The following is a 17,086-nucleotide window of genomic DNA, read 5'->3' on the forward strand; positions in this document are numbered from 1 at the left end:
CCTCCCTCTTCCCTCCACCTACAAGCGCCAACCGGACATGGCGCCATTGCTCCAAGTCCAGGCGCAACCGCCCAGTGCGCAGTGCTCCAGCGAGCCGCCAGTGTGCAGCCGCCCAGGTCCAGCCGCCAGCCAATGCGTAGTGCTCCAGCGAGCCGCCAGCCACCAGCCAGTGTGCACTGCGCAGTGCTCCAGCCAGTGCGCAGTGAAGCAGCCACCAGCTAGTGCGCAGTGCTCCAGCCGTCGCTGCCCAGTGTGGTTGCAACAGTATAAATGTATAATACCATTCTAATGTTTGTTGCAGGCTAAAGTGTGGCAGTGAATTTCAATTTCAATGGCAACAAATAGCGAGGCTAATGACTCCTATGACCCACTAATCATGCATGAAAGTTGTAACTTGTGTTGTGTGGTTGAACTTGATTTGTTTCTTTTTATGCTAATGCTATTTGGTTTGTGAACTCAACTTATGTATGAACTTATTCTATATTTGAAATTCTATGTCAAGTCTGAAAAGATGTTTCAACGTTCGTTTAAACGTTTAAACGTTGAAAAGTTGGTTCATAACGTTTTAGCGTTTTACCGCTTTAATAACCATGGACGCTACTGTGGTATCTACAAATCATAAATCCTACAGTGTTGCTGACTAGGTATAAGAAGAGGCAAAAGAGAGTAACACTGAATAGTAAATTGCATCATAATTAGGTTCAGGATGGTACACCTTTAAGAGTTTATTATAATGAAAAAAGGGTTCATAATCATTACTAAGCCTTTTTTGCATGCACATTTGATTTTCTGAAAGTTTCACATTATAATTATCTAGACTGGTAGATAATACTCAATATCATTAGTTTTTTCATGATGTTGACTTTCATGATAATATCTATGCACACTAGTAGTTTCTAGAATCTAGATATTAAAAAAATCATGTTCCAATGTGATTTTTTCATGTTTTTCCATAGGACTGTGTCTATGTGTCTACCATTCATTCCCTGACTCTGATGTTGTTGCTAATTTTATCTTCTTTGATGCAGCATGTTTGGATCAAAGATGGGGGCAGAGTTAGCAAATATGCTTGTTATGTATGAAATAGCTTAAATCAGGATATAGACACTAGAGAAGAGGCTGATATTTTATTTTATTTCCTTATATCTTGTATATCAAATTCCTATTCTTTTGTGTTTGTAAATCAACGGTAAATGGACATTTCCCTGAATATGTATTAAATTGAGTTGTATATTGGTTTTTTGGCGATTAATTGTCTTATTGAGTCCATTTTAACCACACAATTTGCTTGGTAGATTGCTGTTGCTGCCAGAGTTTATCCTGAATTAGTATATTCATTGATATACATGTAGGGATTGTTTTCGTGACTGCTCATTTTGATGTGTAATATGTGTGGGTTCTTTGCATGATATAACTAAGTACATGACTGTTTTTGGTACTTGAAAGGGATGCTTTGAGCACCAAATCAACATGAAAGTTACCCTACAAATACATTCATTTGGGATATTAAGCCTGTCGTACGTTCTAGTTGGCAAGCAAGTTCACCAATCACCATTGCTTTACTGTCAATTTTGATACCCATATACTGGCCTATCTCATGTCAAATTTCTGAATCACCCTAGCTTCACAATAAAAATTTTAACATACAAGACATTCATGTATAGACTACAATCAATTTATAGAGCATCCATGAACTCACCAGCGCCCCGTATATTGCTGGAGCCATGTTGCCTGTAAAAGAAAAGGTTTTAGCACCAAATCAACATGAAAGTTACTATAGCAAATAAATTTATTTTGGATGTTCCATTTGAAACCAGTTCTTCTAGTTGCCAATCATGATCACCATTTTTCCTATTCTAGTTTATACCAGGTGAAATCAAACTAATAGCTATATCCTATCAAACTAATAGCATCAAACATCATAGCGATCAAACAGAAGTCCTAACGGAGTTGTATTTTGAAACATAGGACTAACTATCTCATAAAAGTTTATCAAATAATTATAGAGCTCGGTCTCTCAGTTCCTAAATATAGAACCCCAACCTTTTATTTTCTAAATAACATGATCTATTTCTAATAAACATGGTGTAGGACTCAACTGCTGGAGTTGTAAATATTTTTATGACCCTAAACACTTCAAATTATGTCCTTTTTATTTTGTAGGATTCAAATAAAGAATTTCTTGTTGGAGATGATGTTAGCATCTTATCTCATTTAGAATTTCTAAATCATTCTAGCTTGAGGATCAAATTTGGAACAAACAATACATGCACATATAAATAGCCACAAATTTGAATATATATTACACACTACCCATAATTGGCAAATTAAACCCTTATAAAGAAAGCAAAGAAATGAAAAGAAATGATAATAGCATTAAACACCATAACGATCACCTAATTTATTGGATGTCACAACGTTTACATAAAAACAACAATACATATATTATCATCAATCTCAATATCTCATACATTCTTTGCCAACAACCAATACAAAACTAAACTCGTCATCCGGAGCGACGATGCAGAGGAAGATTATGGTGGCTGCATCTTGCATGGTTGCGCACGAGGCTTATCTTACCTGATTGTTAGGATTGTGGAAGCTCGTGTTTGGTTTCGGAAAAAAAACAGTAAGGTGTTTTTTTGGAATCGTTGACGCAGGACGACAGTTGAAAACTGGTGCTAATTACGAGTAGAGATATTTAATTAAATAGACAATGATGAATTTAGACATATATATTAAAACTAGTATGATGTTTGTGCGGTGTGACGACACACAATTATATTTGATATTATTAAAAATAAATTTAATATTAAAGTAAACATATGATACACATATATAACATGATAGGGGCTTTGATGGTTTAATTTGCACGAGTTATCTATGGATAACGTCATCCCTAAGGTTTTGTTTAAATACTATAGTATTCAATTTACATCTCAATCCATCTTATTGAGTATCCAAAGCTGATGGGCGTCTCTGATCCCTTAGGGCTGTGACTCGGAAGGATTGGAGGGGATTGAGGAGGAAATTAACTAATTTTCCCCTCAATCCCCTTTAATCACCCCGTGATTCCTTTGTCACCAAATAAACCCTTACCTTGACCACCTTCCCGTGGCTGTTCGAGGGCATGCCGCTCAGGAAGCTTGGGCGGCTTGTCGATTTCTTGATAGCCGTAGGCCGCACTTGTTGCACAGGGTGGCAGACCCGTCGGACCCCGTGCGCCACAGCGGCGTCTCCGTGCTGCCGCAGTTGCTGCACACTCTCTGAACTCGCTGCCTGTTCGTTGGCGGCGGCCGCGGCCGCACCTGCAGGCTCTCCAACTGCCGGCGGGCTCCTGTACTGCCGCCGCCGCTGCTGCTGCTAGGGTTGCTATTACCCGCCGCGTGAGGTGTAGGGATGCCTGGCGTCGTGCCCAGCGAGCACGGCCGCTTAATGCTGCCGCGCATGACGACGGGCCTTCTGTCCCGTTTCCTCGTGGGCACAACAAGACGCCAGAGCTGCGGCGGCGAACTCGTCTCGGCCGTCAAACTGCATGGCCTGTTATTGCCCGACGACGACGAAGACGACGACATAGCCGCCGCGTGAAGTGTAGGGATGCCTGGCCTAATGCTGCCGCGCATGACGACGGGCCTGCGGTCCCGTCGTTTCCTCCGTTTCCTCCTGGGCACGACGAAACGCCAGGGCGTCGGCGGCAGCGTCGTCGTGGTCTCGACCGCCGAACTGGATGGGCTATTGCCCGACGACAGCGGGGAGGCGGCAACGCGCCCGGCGGCCACGGCAAGGTCCTGCAACAACTCCTTGTCGTTGTCGATTGCTATGGCGACGGTGTCGGTTTCGTCGTCCAGCGGACCGATGGGGCAGCAGAGACCGCTGTGGAGGAGGCACGGCGGTCCGTCGTCGCGGAGGCCGCAGGAGCCGTCGCAGTCCGCGACGCCGTCGTCCAGGCCGTCGAGACCAGAGAGGTACGAGAGCTGACGCATGTTTACGCGCGAGAGCGAGGCTTAGAGAGCTTAGCCAGGCACGAGAGTCGAGGCAGGCATGCACCGCCGCTTGTCTCGCGGGTGTTGGTTATATAGCAGGGATGTAGTGTTAGTTAGAGATAAGAGATATTTACGGGTTGGCTAGGGTTGTAAATGTAAAAATGTGGCGCGCGGACTCGCTGCATGCCGCTAACGGTCGTTCGCTACTGTGCTGGACCGCGACCAGATCCATCCAAAACAGATGAGAGAGAGGAGGTACGTACCGTACGACATCAGATTCCGTCCCGTACTACATTATTCTTGCTCTCATTCGTCCGTCGTCGTCGAGAAGGATTTATTACCCTCCCAAGCTTCAACATTAGACATGTACAAACATGAGACGGTGACTCGTTTTTCTAAATACAAAAGACAAAAGACAGTTAGGACATGTACAACTTCTATAAGATCTTTTGAGGAGACTCTATGGATCTAATTAAAAAAAATACAAGAGACGATCTCTTTATAAAAAACTCGTCTCTTCACGATTTTACATACATGTTGTTTCTTAGTTATATTAATGATCTAGAGTCTCAGGGTTATATCATGCAATCTTTTAATCGTCTCTTATACTTAAAAAATCGAACTAGTATCTTAGTTTTGTACATGCTCTTAAAAGACTGCATGATACAATCCCAAAACACTAGACCATAAATAATACAGTCAAGAGACAATATGTATGGATAGTCGTGTAGAGGCAGACTCTTTGCGAACAGTTTGTCTCTTGTATTTTTTTTTCAATTAGTCAAGAGACTCTATGGCCCTGTTTGTTTGGGTTTTTTCAGCTTCTGACCACTAAAAGCTGCTACGGACCGCCAAACGCCTCGACTTTTCAGCTAGCTTATATAAGAATCGCTTTGGTAAAAAACGTCCAAAATCAACATAAACACAGAACCGGTCGAGTCGTCACGATAGTAGGAATCCGTCGATTCTAGATCCTGAACCCTTTAGACCACTTCATCTTCCTCCGCACGTAATCCCCACGATACTCAGATTCTCTCCACAGCCAGATTCTCCTCACAGCCAAATTCTCAAAAAAGCTGGTCAGAAAAAGCTGAACCAAACATGCCCTATATTAAATGAGGTTACACATGTCCTTAATTGTAGCTGTTTTTGCTAAATATATCTATGTAGCAAACTGTGTTGTATTGCTAACATCTACACAACAATGTTGCACAGTGTCATACGCTCTTCCATCTAGCAAATATGCGAAAAGGACTAATCTGTTCAAGGTTATGCAGTGTGGCAATTAATTAAGATAATCTTGAGCCAGAAACATACGGTTAGACTTTCTACAGTTGATCCAACAAACTCCATTGATTTGTAGGTCGCACCAGATACTGAAATCTCACCAATAATCTGTAAGTAACAAATGTAGCACAGCTTATAAGCTTACTTGCAAAATCAGGTCCTTTGCAAGTAAATAAGGCGGCATCTCTCCATCTAATATAAACCTTATAGTAGGTGGCACCTGAAATGAACATTAAAACAGATCAAACACTATGGGTTGATTTGGTGACAAGGGGATCCCGGGAGGATTGGAGGGGATTGAGAGGGAAATAAACTAATTTCCCTCTCAATCCCCTCCGATCCTCCCGGGATCCCGGGTCACCAAATCAGCTCTATATTCTTTTTCTCGAATTGACGGAAATTACACTTAGTGTTGTTTCACTGAAAGAAAATAAATGCATAACTGAAGTATAAGTAAGTACTTAATAGTGCTAACTGAAATACTGGATACGGCACTCAATGTTTATTTTGTTGCTATCCTTTGATGAAATGCAAGTTAGTGTAACAACAATTTATCTTGGATTTTGATTTAAAATAAACATTTTTTTGTCACTATCCCGAATGATAGATGAAATAGAAGTACAGTTCAGTTTGCATATACCCTGACCCTTTTCTTTTCTTTTTTTGGTTCTGCAAGACTGGTTTTCAAAATTTATCTTCTTAGATACCAGACAACTCCGAAATGTAAAATGCTCCGGAAGAGGGAAGCTACAAGGAACCTAAATTCTGGTATTACTGATACCAGGCAGAGAAGCCAACGGTTGTAGCGTACCCTGGCGTCCTCCCGGCCGGCCGAACTCCTTCTTGAACTCCTTGAAATGACGTCGTGCGTCATGAATCAATGCAGATCTATCTATAACAAATAGATTGGAAAGGAATCTTCAGATCTATCTATAACAAATAGATTGGAAAATAATCTGTTACCGCGAAAAATAGAAGTAATTAGATGATAATTATTAGGACACCGTCACCCCTAGGCCTTATAAATAACCAGAACCAGAAGCATCGCTCCCCGAACACCTTCACGCACGCACGAACGACTCCGCCCCCATCCACCCAGAGCTGTTCGTCGTCGATCATATCCATCCATCCATCCATCGGCAGCAAGTACATCTCGACGAGCGACATGTCTTCCAACGACAACGATCGCCGCCCCACCGACGACAAGGCTTCCATCGCCCTCCTGCGTCGCATCCGTGCCGGAGAGCACGTGGATTTCGTCCATGGCGTGGACGTGTGCGATGCTGCTCCAGAGATTCTCGTCGCGAACCTGGAACCGGTGCCGGGCTACAGCAGCGTCTGGTACCTCTACTGTGCCAAGAAATACACGAACAAGCGAGGCCAGCTCAGCGGGTACAGGCAGCGCGCCATCACCGGTGGTGGCGGCGCGTCCTGGCACCCGGAGATAGGCCGCAAGAACGTCCAGGGATCCGGTGGCGGCACGTTCTGCACCTTCACCTACGGCCGCAAGCACAAGACGGAGGAGCGCTCCACTAGATCGGTCGTCGTCGTCAATAGACTGGGCTGGAAGATGGTAGAGTACGATGACTTGGCCGAGGCCGACGCCGCCAGCAACTACGTGCTCTGCAAAGTGTATCGAACGGCTCCCGCGAAAGGGAAGTCATCGTTGCCGTCCTCCTCCTCCTCCGGCCAGAACGAGAATGCCTCCTCGTCCAAGCCGCCGACGGCCAAGAAGAGGAAGGCCTGTGGCGGTGACCACCCCGAGGCTGCGCCAGCCAGCAAGTTGATCCAGCAGCAGCAAGTCGAAGAGAAGGCCTGTGGCGGTGACCACCCCGAGGCGGCGCCAGCCAGCAAGTTGATCCAGCAGCAGCAAGTCGAAGAGTTAAACGTCGAAGACTACGATATAGACATCATGGAGATGTTACCAGACGTGTTATCAGGCGAGCCGGTGCCGGAGCTAGGAATGCAGCAGCCAACCGACGCCAGGACGGAGCACGACGGCCGGTTCAACATCGTCGAGGAGTTAAAGATGTTGCCAGACGAGCCTGTGTCGGAGCCGGGCATACAGCAGCCTACCGACGCCGAGACGGAGCACGACGTCCGGTTCAAGGTCTGCTGCTCGTCAGAGCACGGGCACGGCAGCGGCTCTAGCTTCAGCATGAGCATCGAAGAAGAGTTAAACGTCGACGACTATGACATAGACATCATGGAGATGATGCCAGACGTGTTATCAGGCGAGCCGGTGCCGGAGCCAGGAATGCAGCAGCCAACCGACGCCAGGACGGAGCACGACGGCCGGTTCAACATCGTCGAAGAGTTAAAGATGTTGCCAGACGAGCCGGTGGCGGAGCCGGGAATACAACAGCCTACCTACGCCGAGACGGAGCACGACGTCCGGTTCAAGGTCTGCTGCTCGTCGTCAGAGCACGGGCACGGCAGCGGCTCTAGCTTCAGCATCAACATCGAAGAGGAGTTAAACGTCGACGACTATGACATAGACATCATGGAGATGATGCCAGACGAGCCGGACCACCCGGAAGCGACGCCAGCCAGCTTGATCCAGCAGCAAGAAGCAGATGTGCAACAGCACGGGCACAAGCACGGCGTTGGCTTCCACTTCGAGGGAATGCAACAGCCAACTAATGTCGCCGAGCCGGAGCACGACGACAGCCGATCCATCCATCCTATGTCTGGTGATCCGTTGTTGGCTGCCCAAGTCAGCTTCGACTTCGAGGGAATGCAGCAGCCAACTACAGTCGCCGAGTCGGAGCATGACGACGGCCGGTCCGTCCATCCACTGTCTGGTGGTCCGGTGTTGGCCGCCCAAATCAGCTACGTCTTCGAGGGAATGCAGCAGCCAACTATAGTCGCCGAGTCGGAGAACGATGATGGCCAGTCCGTCCATCCACTATCTGGTGGTCCGGTGTTGGCCGCCCAAGTCAGCTTCGACTTCGAGGGAATGCAGCAGCCAACTACAGTCGCCGAGCCGGAGCACGACGACGGCCGGTCCATGTCCATCCAGCTACCGAGATTGTGCAGCCACTGGCGGAGCCAGAAATTTTTAGAAGGCTGGACATCTTTAAAAGATCATATGATGTAAAAAAAATAATACATATACTATAAAATAGTTAAAGAATTGCTTACATGTATATAATGTGCTAGTCCCGTATAACACGAGGTAGACTCATTTTTCGAGTCTTTATACTCTGAAAGCGTCGTGTTATGGTAGACTTATCAAGTGCTTTGAATAATTCCCGCTCTGTGTAACACACCATCAAGTGATTGAACCATTCATCTGAAATCATGTTGCGCAGTTTGTTCTTAATTATTTTCATTGCAGAGAAGGCTCTTTCAACTGATGCTGTTGAAACTGGCATTATTAATGACAACTCAATGTAATACCCAAATTGTAAATCATATGATAAGAGAATATTTTCTTTACATGTATATGTGTACCATCTCTAATTACTATCACATGTGAATAAACACCATCAAAAAGGGGATTAAATAACCAATAACACATAAATTAATATGTGCATCATGCTGAGTTTTATTTAATTGTGCATTAGGATGGAGTTTTGCTTGTTTGTGCACTTGATAATAAAATAATAATAAGAGAAATATAACAATGAGAGGGAAATTTGAATTTGATCCAAAAGTGCAATTTAGGGAATTGAGAACAATATAAATAAAGTGGGAGATAAATATTATATAGCACAAAATAAATTTGGTAAATGATATTTTATCCATAATAGTGTCTAAATTTGGGTATTTATGTTTAGTACCAAATTTGGATTTAAATCTGAAATCAAAGAAATAGAGAAAAGATAGGAAAAGAAAACCAGAAAAGAAAAGAAAACGAAGAACACTTCCACTAGGCCAAAATCCTAGAAATTCGGCCCACTTTCCCCATGCGCGCAGCAGCCCACTGGGAGATTAGGGCGCTGACACCGCGGCCCAACTTGTCACCCTCGTGCGCCTTACTTCTCTGCGTGATGAACCGCTGCCACAATGGACCCGCCCGCCAGCCTCGTCTCGCGCCCCGCTCGTGGCATCTCTGACAGGAGGGACCAAGCGGTCGGCGCCTCACCAAATCTACGCGGCGGGTGGCGAAGTGACGCTGACGTGTGGGGCCGAAGCGTCGGATAGCTCGTCAACCTCCTCGCCGAACCCCGTGGGCGTCGTTGCGAATTTGACGGCGTCGTGGCGTTGAATTCAAGCCAGTCCCCGTGCGCCCATAAGAGCCGGCCGCAACCTGTCTCCTCCTCAATTTCACGTGCGCCGCCATCCACCCCATCCGTTGGTCCTTCGTCGCGGGCAGTGAAGGCAATGGTGACCGGTCGCCGTGGTTGACTCCGGGAATTACAGCTCCCGAGCCCCAATTCGTAGCAGGGGTGTGATCCCTGGTGTTCATCACGCGTTTCCTCGCCACAATTGGTGCGTTGATTGGGATCACCGGGCAACGAATTGCTCACCGTCGTCGTAGACCCGCAGATTTCCGCCGTGCGCCGCAGGCAGCCGCGTCCCCGCCTTCTCTCTCGGTATGACCCTCTCCCATAGCCTCGCGTTGTTTCAATCATCATGTATCAACAGAATTCTGGTAGAATAGTGGGTTGGGGTGCTATGAATTGCTCGCCGGAGTGTTGTGCCGCCATGGCCGCCGTCGAGTGCAGCGCCGCCTCGGGTGAGTATCGGGGTTGACTGGGGTCGTCCGATCCTTCTCGGTCGGCTGCGATTAGAAGTCAGGAAAACCCTTCGCTTCATTGAATCTTGACCATAGGTTCACTACACGACGGTTCACTTACAGCGACCTACGGTTGGTTGCTAAAACGGCCTTCAGCGACCTACGGTTGGTCGCTAAAAACCTTTAGCGACCCATAAGGATGGTCGCTGTAAGTGCCGTCGCTAAAAGCTTTAGCGACCGACATCTTTTTAGCGACCGACCGTCCGTTGCTAATATTTTATATTTAACGACCAACCGTGGATTGCTGTACTATCGATTTAGCAACCAACCGTAAGTCGTCATACTATACATTTAGCAACCAACAGAAAGTCGTTCTTTTACAGTTGTTATTAATAAAAATATACATTTAATTAAGCACCACAAATCACAGATTTTTATACACAAATCATAAAGACATACACAGTTAATCAGTATACCACAATCATAGATCCATCACATAAACACAAAAGCACCACAATTATATATTCACAAAAGCATCACAATTATAATATCATTCACAACTAGATCATTTACAGATAGCTCACAACTACCAGCTCTTCTTTTAAATCAACGTTGAAACAGCAGATAGGAACTAAGTAAGCTATGCTGAATATGCATTTCAACAGTGGAAGCATGAACATGGCTACATCAGTTCTTCTCGTCTTCTGTTTTGCTTAACGTAGTGGCGGCCTGGCTGCTTGACGTGGGGTGTGCTTTCAACTGTGGTGTGCTTGACGTAGTGGCGGCCTGGGTGCTAAGTGATCTACTAGCAGGACAAAGGCCAGCACCATTGAGAGAACGAGCAGGCTGTGCCCTTGATAAAGAATGAATATACTCAATTGCAGCCTGAAAGAAAGTTAAAAGTGAGGGGCATGCCAACGAATCATAGTAGTCTGGGAAATAACATATTGTTAGGAAAAAGTGCTTTTTACACTATTCAAAAAAAGGAAAAAGAAGAGACAGTGACTAGATAAGAACTAGAACATCACAACCAATTTTTTTACAGTTTTCTACAAGATCTGGTTGTAGCAGAAAAATTACTGAATGACACGAAGATAAGGATTGTACATGAATCAGGAGAAAACAGTAAAATTAATGATATGGTTTCAGGATCTCAGATCAGTTCATATTTCCATACAAGAAATGAATGTGCAAGTCACAACATATCTGAAAAAATCCACTTCTGCCCGTACTTTCTCCACTGATACCCATCAAAGTTTGGTGCTTGTGTCACAACTGAACTCACTACGTGTTTTGCATTCTTCCTACCATTACCAAGAGAAAGCAATCAAGATTTTCATAAATAAAAGCATGCTTCTTCTACCGCTTATTATTAATGATCAATTACCTTCTCCTGTTTCCACGGCAAAGCAATTCGATTATCTGCTGGCCAGGCCCAACTCGCGCGCGGGATTCCGAATCTCCCGGCTACTGAATCCAACCGAACAAAATGTCAAGGATACGGAGAAGAGGGGGGGAGGAGGGGGGTCGGACCTTGCGTTCGAAAGAGGTCTCTGCCGATCTGAGGAGCGCCCGTCGCAGCGTCGTGCGGAGGTAGTAGCCACAGTCCGCCTCGTCCGGCCATAGATCTGAACGAAACAAAAAACGTTAAGCAGACAGCACCTTCGAGGCCGGTGCCCGGGCTTGCAGTGCCACCCTCTCCTCCTGCTGCTACAGCGGCGACGGCCTGCTCAGCGTGCGACGGCGACGGCCTGCTCGGCGTGCGGCGGCTCCATGGCGTCGCGGGGGCGGGGAGGGAACAGGGAAGCTCGGCGATCGGTCGGGCGATCGGAGTGGGAGGAGGAGATCGGGGGGCCTGGGGCGGTAGAGAGAGAAGAGAGAGAAAGGGGGAGGGAGAAGGAGTGGCGGCGGCTTGGGAGAGGGAGCAGGGTAGTGGCGGCTAGGGTTGGGGGCATGGCCGGTTTCATGGGCCCTGGTGGGCCGGCTAGGTTAGGTTAGGTTAGTTTTTTTTATTTCTTTTCTAATTCCTCTCTAATTTCAAAATATAATTTTAAATAACCATAAAATTTATAATAACAATTAACTAAAAACTATTTATAAATAAAATATTTATTTTTGGGATTAATAATTATATTATTAATTTACTAGGATTTTTATTGAACAAGAAATGTTTATTAAATATCCAAAAAATTAATTATAAGCAATCAAAAATCATTCCAAAGGTAAATAAATAACAAGCATTTTTTTTAAATTACTCAAAAATTCATAAAAAGCTAGAAACTGTTCACCCCTTGTTTATAAACCTTTGTCTCCCTAGAAAAACATTCACTTGTGATCCATGATTTATCCATACTCTTTATGTAGGATTTGAAACAACTTTCAACTCGAATCTAATATCATATAAGCACAAAGAACATAGTTGCATACTATAGTCATGTCCATACATAAACAAACCATGAAATAAACATACAAGCAATATAAAAAAGAAATAAATCACCACGCAATTTAGCGATCAATGTTTACTTGTTTTAATTAATTTTTAGTCACTAACATCTATAGGTACGTTAAGGATATAAGATTTGATAGTTATCCTTGCTCTATAGCGACCCACCGCTAGTCCCCGACGACATCTATAGCGACCAACCATAAGTTGTTAAATTTCTAAACTTTTAGCGACCAACCGACCGTTGCTACAAAAAGATTTAGCGACTGACCGTCGGTCTCTAACCTTTAGCAACCAACAGTTGGTACCTAATAAGGGTCGCTAAATATCAACCGTCGTGTAGTGGTTGCAGATCGTCCAGTAGAGATTGGAGCCTGGCGTGGCGTGTTGTATGCCATCGATCTCGGATCCGTCGGTCAGGGTAGTGTGCGGCTGAGTCTAGCGCCTGATTTTAATCTGGTGCGTACATCTAAGATCGGGTGGACGATATTAAATGATACCCGTTCGACCGTAGGTTTTGTAAAAGAGACCCTAACCTCTCCGGAAATCAACTCGCAGTACTACAAATAGTGCTCTATGTCTACAGATTGTTTTACCCCGAGGCCCCTGAGTTCCCTGTAAATAGTGCGCCCAGTCCAGAATTTATTTAAAGGAATAAATGAAATAGTAAATGCATTTTTTAACACAAAAACAATTGCTAGAACTTGTAAAATTCATAGAAAATTCATTTTTAATCCTGTCGGGGACCATAATTAGGGGTACCCCCAAGACTCCTAATCTCAGCTGGTAACCCCCATCAGCACAAAGCTGCAAAGGCCTGATGGGTGCGATTAAGTCAAGGATCGGTCCACTCAAGGGACACGATCTCGCCTCGCCCGAGCCCAGCCTCGGGCAAGGGCAGCCGACCCCGGAGGATTTACGTCTCGCCCAAGGACCCCCTCCAGCGGCGGACACACCTTCGGCTCGCCCGAGGCCCAGTCTTCGCCAAGAAGCAACCTGTTGGGTCTATGCTTCGTCGCCGAAGGTCTTCAAGGGAGAAGCGGCTTTCGGCTGAAGCTGTTTGTATGAGATGGCCGAAGGTTCCTCTCCATGAAGCTTCGACAGTATAAACCGACTTAAAGATAGAATGACTTTTTAGTCCATGAAGGTCTGAGTCAATGTTGTAAGCTTTTATAAGGGGCATACTTGTAATTCCTCACAGGCTGCGTCCTGTGCCTATAAATAGTGAACAGTATTCCGTTGCTGTTCACGGACTCTAGTATTTTTGCAATCGCATATTCTGGAATCCTCCTTTTTGTCAAGGCAGAGGTATTATTGTATTCAATAAATATAATATGACTTGTCTATGATTTATTTATCCCTTTTTTGTACTTTTTATTTCATGTCGTCTTACAATATCTATTGAAATTTAATTACGAAGATTTAAGCTCCGTAATTTTACTCTCATCAACCTTCGTCCAAGGCCCATTATCCTCAACGGAATAATGTTTCATGGACGAAGGACGTTAACATTTAACACTTTATGTTGCCTTGTTCTTAATTCATAGCACTTGAGAACAAGTCCCCAACATTGGCGCCCACCTCCGGTGAACTCACTTCCACTTTTTGAGCTGATGGCTTCGTCCAATGACCGAGCTGGAGCTGCTTCGGACCCGAAGCTGGTGCTCCCGATCACAGGTGGTTCGTCCTCAGAACCAGTTAACAAGAAACAAAAGAAGGAAGCGCAGAGAAGGGTACAACATGTTGGGGTGCAAGGACCCTTCATCAAGTCAAGATGGTCTCACATTCCTATTACCTTCTCCCAAGAGGACCTTCAGCTCAAAGATTACCCACACAATGATGCCATGGTTATCTCTTGTGTCATCAAAGGATTTCTGGTCCATAATGTCTTGGTTGACACAGGCAGTGCAGCTGACATCATATTTGCTAAGGCCTTCAGACAAATGCAAGAGCCAGAAGATAAGATTCATGATGCTACACATCCTCTCTGTGGCTTCGGAGGAAGGCAGATTGTAGCATTGGGCAAGATCACCATGTCAGTGACCTTCGGGTTCATGAAGATACCTTCGGATCAGGGACCCATTGCTATCCATGGAAGTCAGGAAGCTGCAAGAAGGGCCGAAGGCAATTGGACTGATTCAAAAGCAATCCATAACATAGATGGAGCTGAAGCTTGTGAACAGTACAAATTCAGAAGGGAGAAAGCAGCTTCAGCAGATCAGCCGAAGCCTATGCTCTTATGTGAGGACATAGCAGAGCAGAAGGTGCTGTTAGGCTCTCAATTATCCGAAGAGCAGGAGAAAACCTTGATAAGGTTTTTGTTCAATAACAAAGATGTTTTTGCATGGTCAGCCAATGATCTTTGTGGAGTTAATAGAGATGTTATTGAGCACTCGCTCAATGTCGATCCATCCTTTAAACCCAAAAAGCAAAGGCTTCGGAAAATATCAGATGATAAGGCCGAAGGTGCTCGCAACGAAGTCAAAAGACTCCTCAGTGCAGGAGTTATCAGAGAAGTGAAGTACCCAGAATGGCTAGCTAACACTGTTATGGTAAAAAAGGCCAATGGCAAGTGGCGAATGTGCATCGATTTTACAGATCTTAACAAGGCTTGTCCGAAGGATGAATTCCCACTACCAAGGATAGACTCTTTAGTTGATGCAGCAGCTTCTTCAGAGCTCATGAGTCTGTTAGACTGTTATTCAGGCTATCACCAAATTTGGATGAAAAAGGAAGATGAGCCGAAGACTAGTTTCATAACTCCAAGTGGCACATATTGCTATCTTCGGATGCCTGAAGGGCTCAAAAACGCTGGAGGAAGTTTCAGCCGAATGACTGCGAAGGTTCTCCAATCTCAAATAGGCAGAAATGTGCTAACTTATGTTGATGACATCATTGTAAAAAGCACGAAGCAGGAGAATCATATTGCTGATCTGCAGGAGACCTTCGCCAGTTTCAGGCAAGCTGGCTTAAAGTTAAATCCAGAAAAATGCGTCTTCGGAGTGAAGAAGGGGAAATTTCTTGGATGCTTGGTTTCAACAAAGGGAATTGAAGCTAATCCAAGTAAAATTGAAGCTATACTTCGGATGGAGCCACCAACTACAAAGAAGGGGGCTCAAAGATTGACAGGGAGATTGGCATCTCTCAATAGATTCATATCTAGATTAGCAGAGAGAAACTTACCATTCTTCGAAGTGCTGAAGTCAGCCGAAGTCTTTCAATGGGGACCAATCCAGCAGAAGGCTTTCGAAGAACTGAAACGGTATTTGATAGATCTAACAACATTGACTCCACCAATGCCAGGGGCTCCTTTATTATTATATGTGGCAGCTTCGCACTCAGCGGTAAGTGCAGCACTTGTCCAGGAGAAGATTGATGGTCAAAACAAGAGGCAAGCCCCAATATATTTTATTTCCGAGGTTCTTAGTTTATCAAAGAAAAATTATACAGAGTTGGAGAAGGTACTGTATGCTGTCTTGATGGCCTCCAGGAAGCTTCGGCACTATTTCCAAGCTTACAACATAATTGTTCCTTCTTCACAACCCCTGAAGGATATTATGAGGAACCGAGAAGCTACTGGAAGAATTGGAAAATGGGCTGCAGAGCTCAATGAATTTTGTATTGAATATGTTCATAGATCTTCGATTCAGTCCCAGGCGTTGGCAGACTTCATTGCTGACTGGACGCCAGGGGCTCAGGAGGAGGAAACGAATAAAGACAACGAAGCCTGGACAGTGTTTTGTGACGGATCTTGGGGAACCTTCGGAGCAGGAGCGGCTGCTATGTTGATTTCACCTTCCAAAATCAAAACTTGTTATGCGGCAAAGCTTGATTTTAGTTGCACAAATAACATTGCTGAGTACGAAGCATTGATTCTAGGCCTTCGGAAGTTAAAAGCAATGGGAATCAGAAGGGCCATACTTAAAACTGATTCCCAGGTTGTTTCGGGTCATATTGACAAGAGTTGCAAGGCTAAGGATCCGAAGCTTGAAAAATATCTGGATATGGTTCGAAGAGTTGAAGCCTCCTTCGAAGGGTTTTCTGTCAAAAATATCCCTCGAGGACAAAATGAGCATGCTGATTTGCTAGCTAAGTCAGCAGCACAGGGGCTGTCTTTACCTTCGGATGTGTTCTTCGAAACAATAAAAGCACCTTCGGTGGAACTTCTTGAAAGAGCAGTCCTTAATATATCTCCTGTTTTTAGCGAAGATTGGAGAACTGAGATCATCTCTTACCTTCAGGGTAAATTCCTTTCAGATGACGAAGCTTATAACAAGAGGATAGAGGCAAGAGCTCGTCCATATGTCATAATAGAAGGGGAGTTGTACAAGCATGGAGTTTGTGCTCCGCTACTCAAATGTTTATCCAGAGCCGAAGGTATAGAGTTAATGAAAGAAATACATGCAGGCCTGTGTGGATCTCACATCGGATCTAGGCCGTTACTTGGGAAAATTTTCTGCCAAGGATTTTATTGGCCGAAGGCAGCTTCGGATGCAGCAGAATTGGTTCAAAAGTGCGAAGGTTGTCAGAAATGTGCAAAAGATCAAAAACAACCTTCATCTTTAACACAGCTCATACAACCCACTTGGCCATTGCAAAGGTGGGGCCTTGACTTGTTAGGTCCGTTACCACCGGCCCAAGGGAACCTGAGATATGTTATAGTAGCTGTGGAATATTTTTCTAAATGGA

At 45.0% G+C, this 17,086-nt stretch overlaps 2 protein-coding genes across 2 annotated transcripts in view; one reads left to right on the forward strand and one right to left on the reverse strand.

Moving 5' to 3' along the window:
• LOC103654943 (3-isopropylmalate dehydratase large subunit, chloroplastic) overlaps window positions 1–6,437 on the reverse strand; it is a 72,985-nt gene extending 66,548 nt beyond the window's left edge. The window contains exons 1-3 of the mRNA XM_008681747.2: window positions 6,330–6,437; window positions 5,416–5,490; window positions 5,301–5,378 (exon numbers count right to left, since the gene is read on the reverse strand). Of these exons, the coding sequence (XP_008679969.2) occupies window positions 5,301–5,378; window positions 5,416–5,490; window positions 6,330–6,437 (261 nt within the window). The remainder of the gene's footprint in view (window positions 1–5,300; window positions 5,379–5,415; window positions 5,491–6,329) is intronic.
• A 4,010-nt stretch (window positions 6,438–10,447) lies between these two features.
• On the forward strand, window positions 10,448–11,869 carry LOC100381632 (uncharacterized). Its single transcript, NM_001174449.1, has one exon. It carries the CDS (start codon window positions 11,062–11,064, stop codon window positions 11,578–11,580), a length of 519 nt encoding a protein of 172 aa, NP_001167920.1. The 5' UTR covers window positions 10,448–11,061; the 3' UTR covers window positions 11,581–11,869.
• The last annotated feature ends 5,217 nt before the right edge of the window (window positions 11,870–17,086 follow it).

The sequence above is a fragment of the Zea mays genome, chromosome 4 (assembly GCF_902167145.1).
Source record: "Zea mays cultivar B73 chromosome 4, Zm-B73-REFERENCE-NAM-5.0, whole genome shotgun sequence".
NCBI lineage: Eukaryota > Viridiplantae > Streptophyta > Magnoliopsida > Poales > Poaceae > Zea > Zea mays.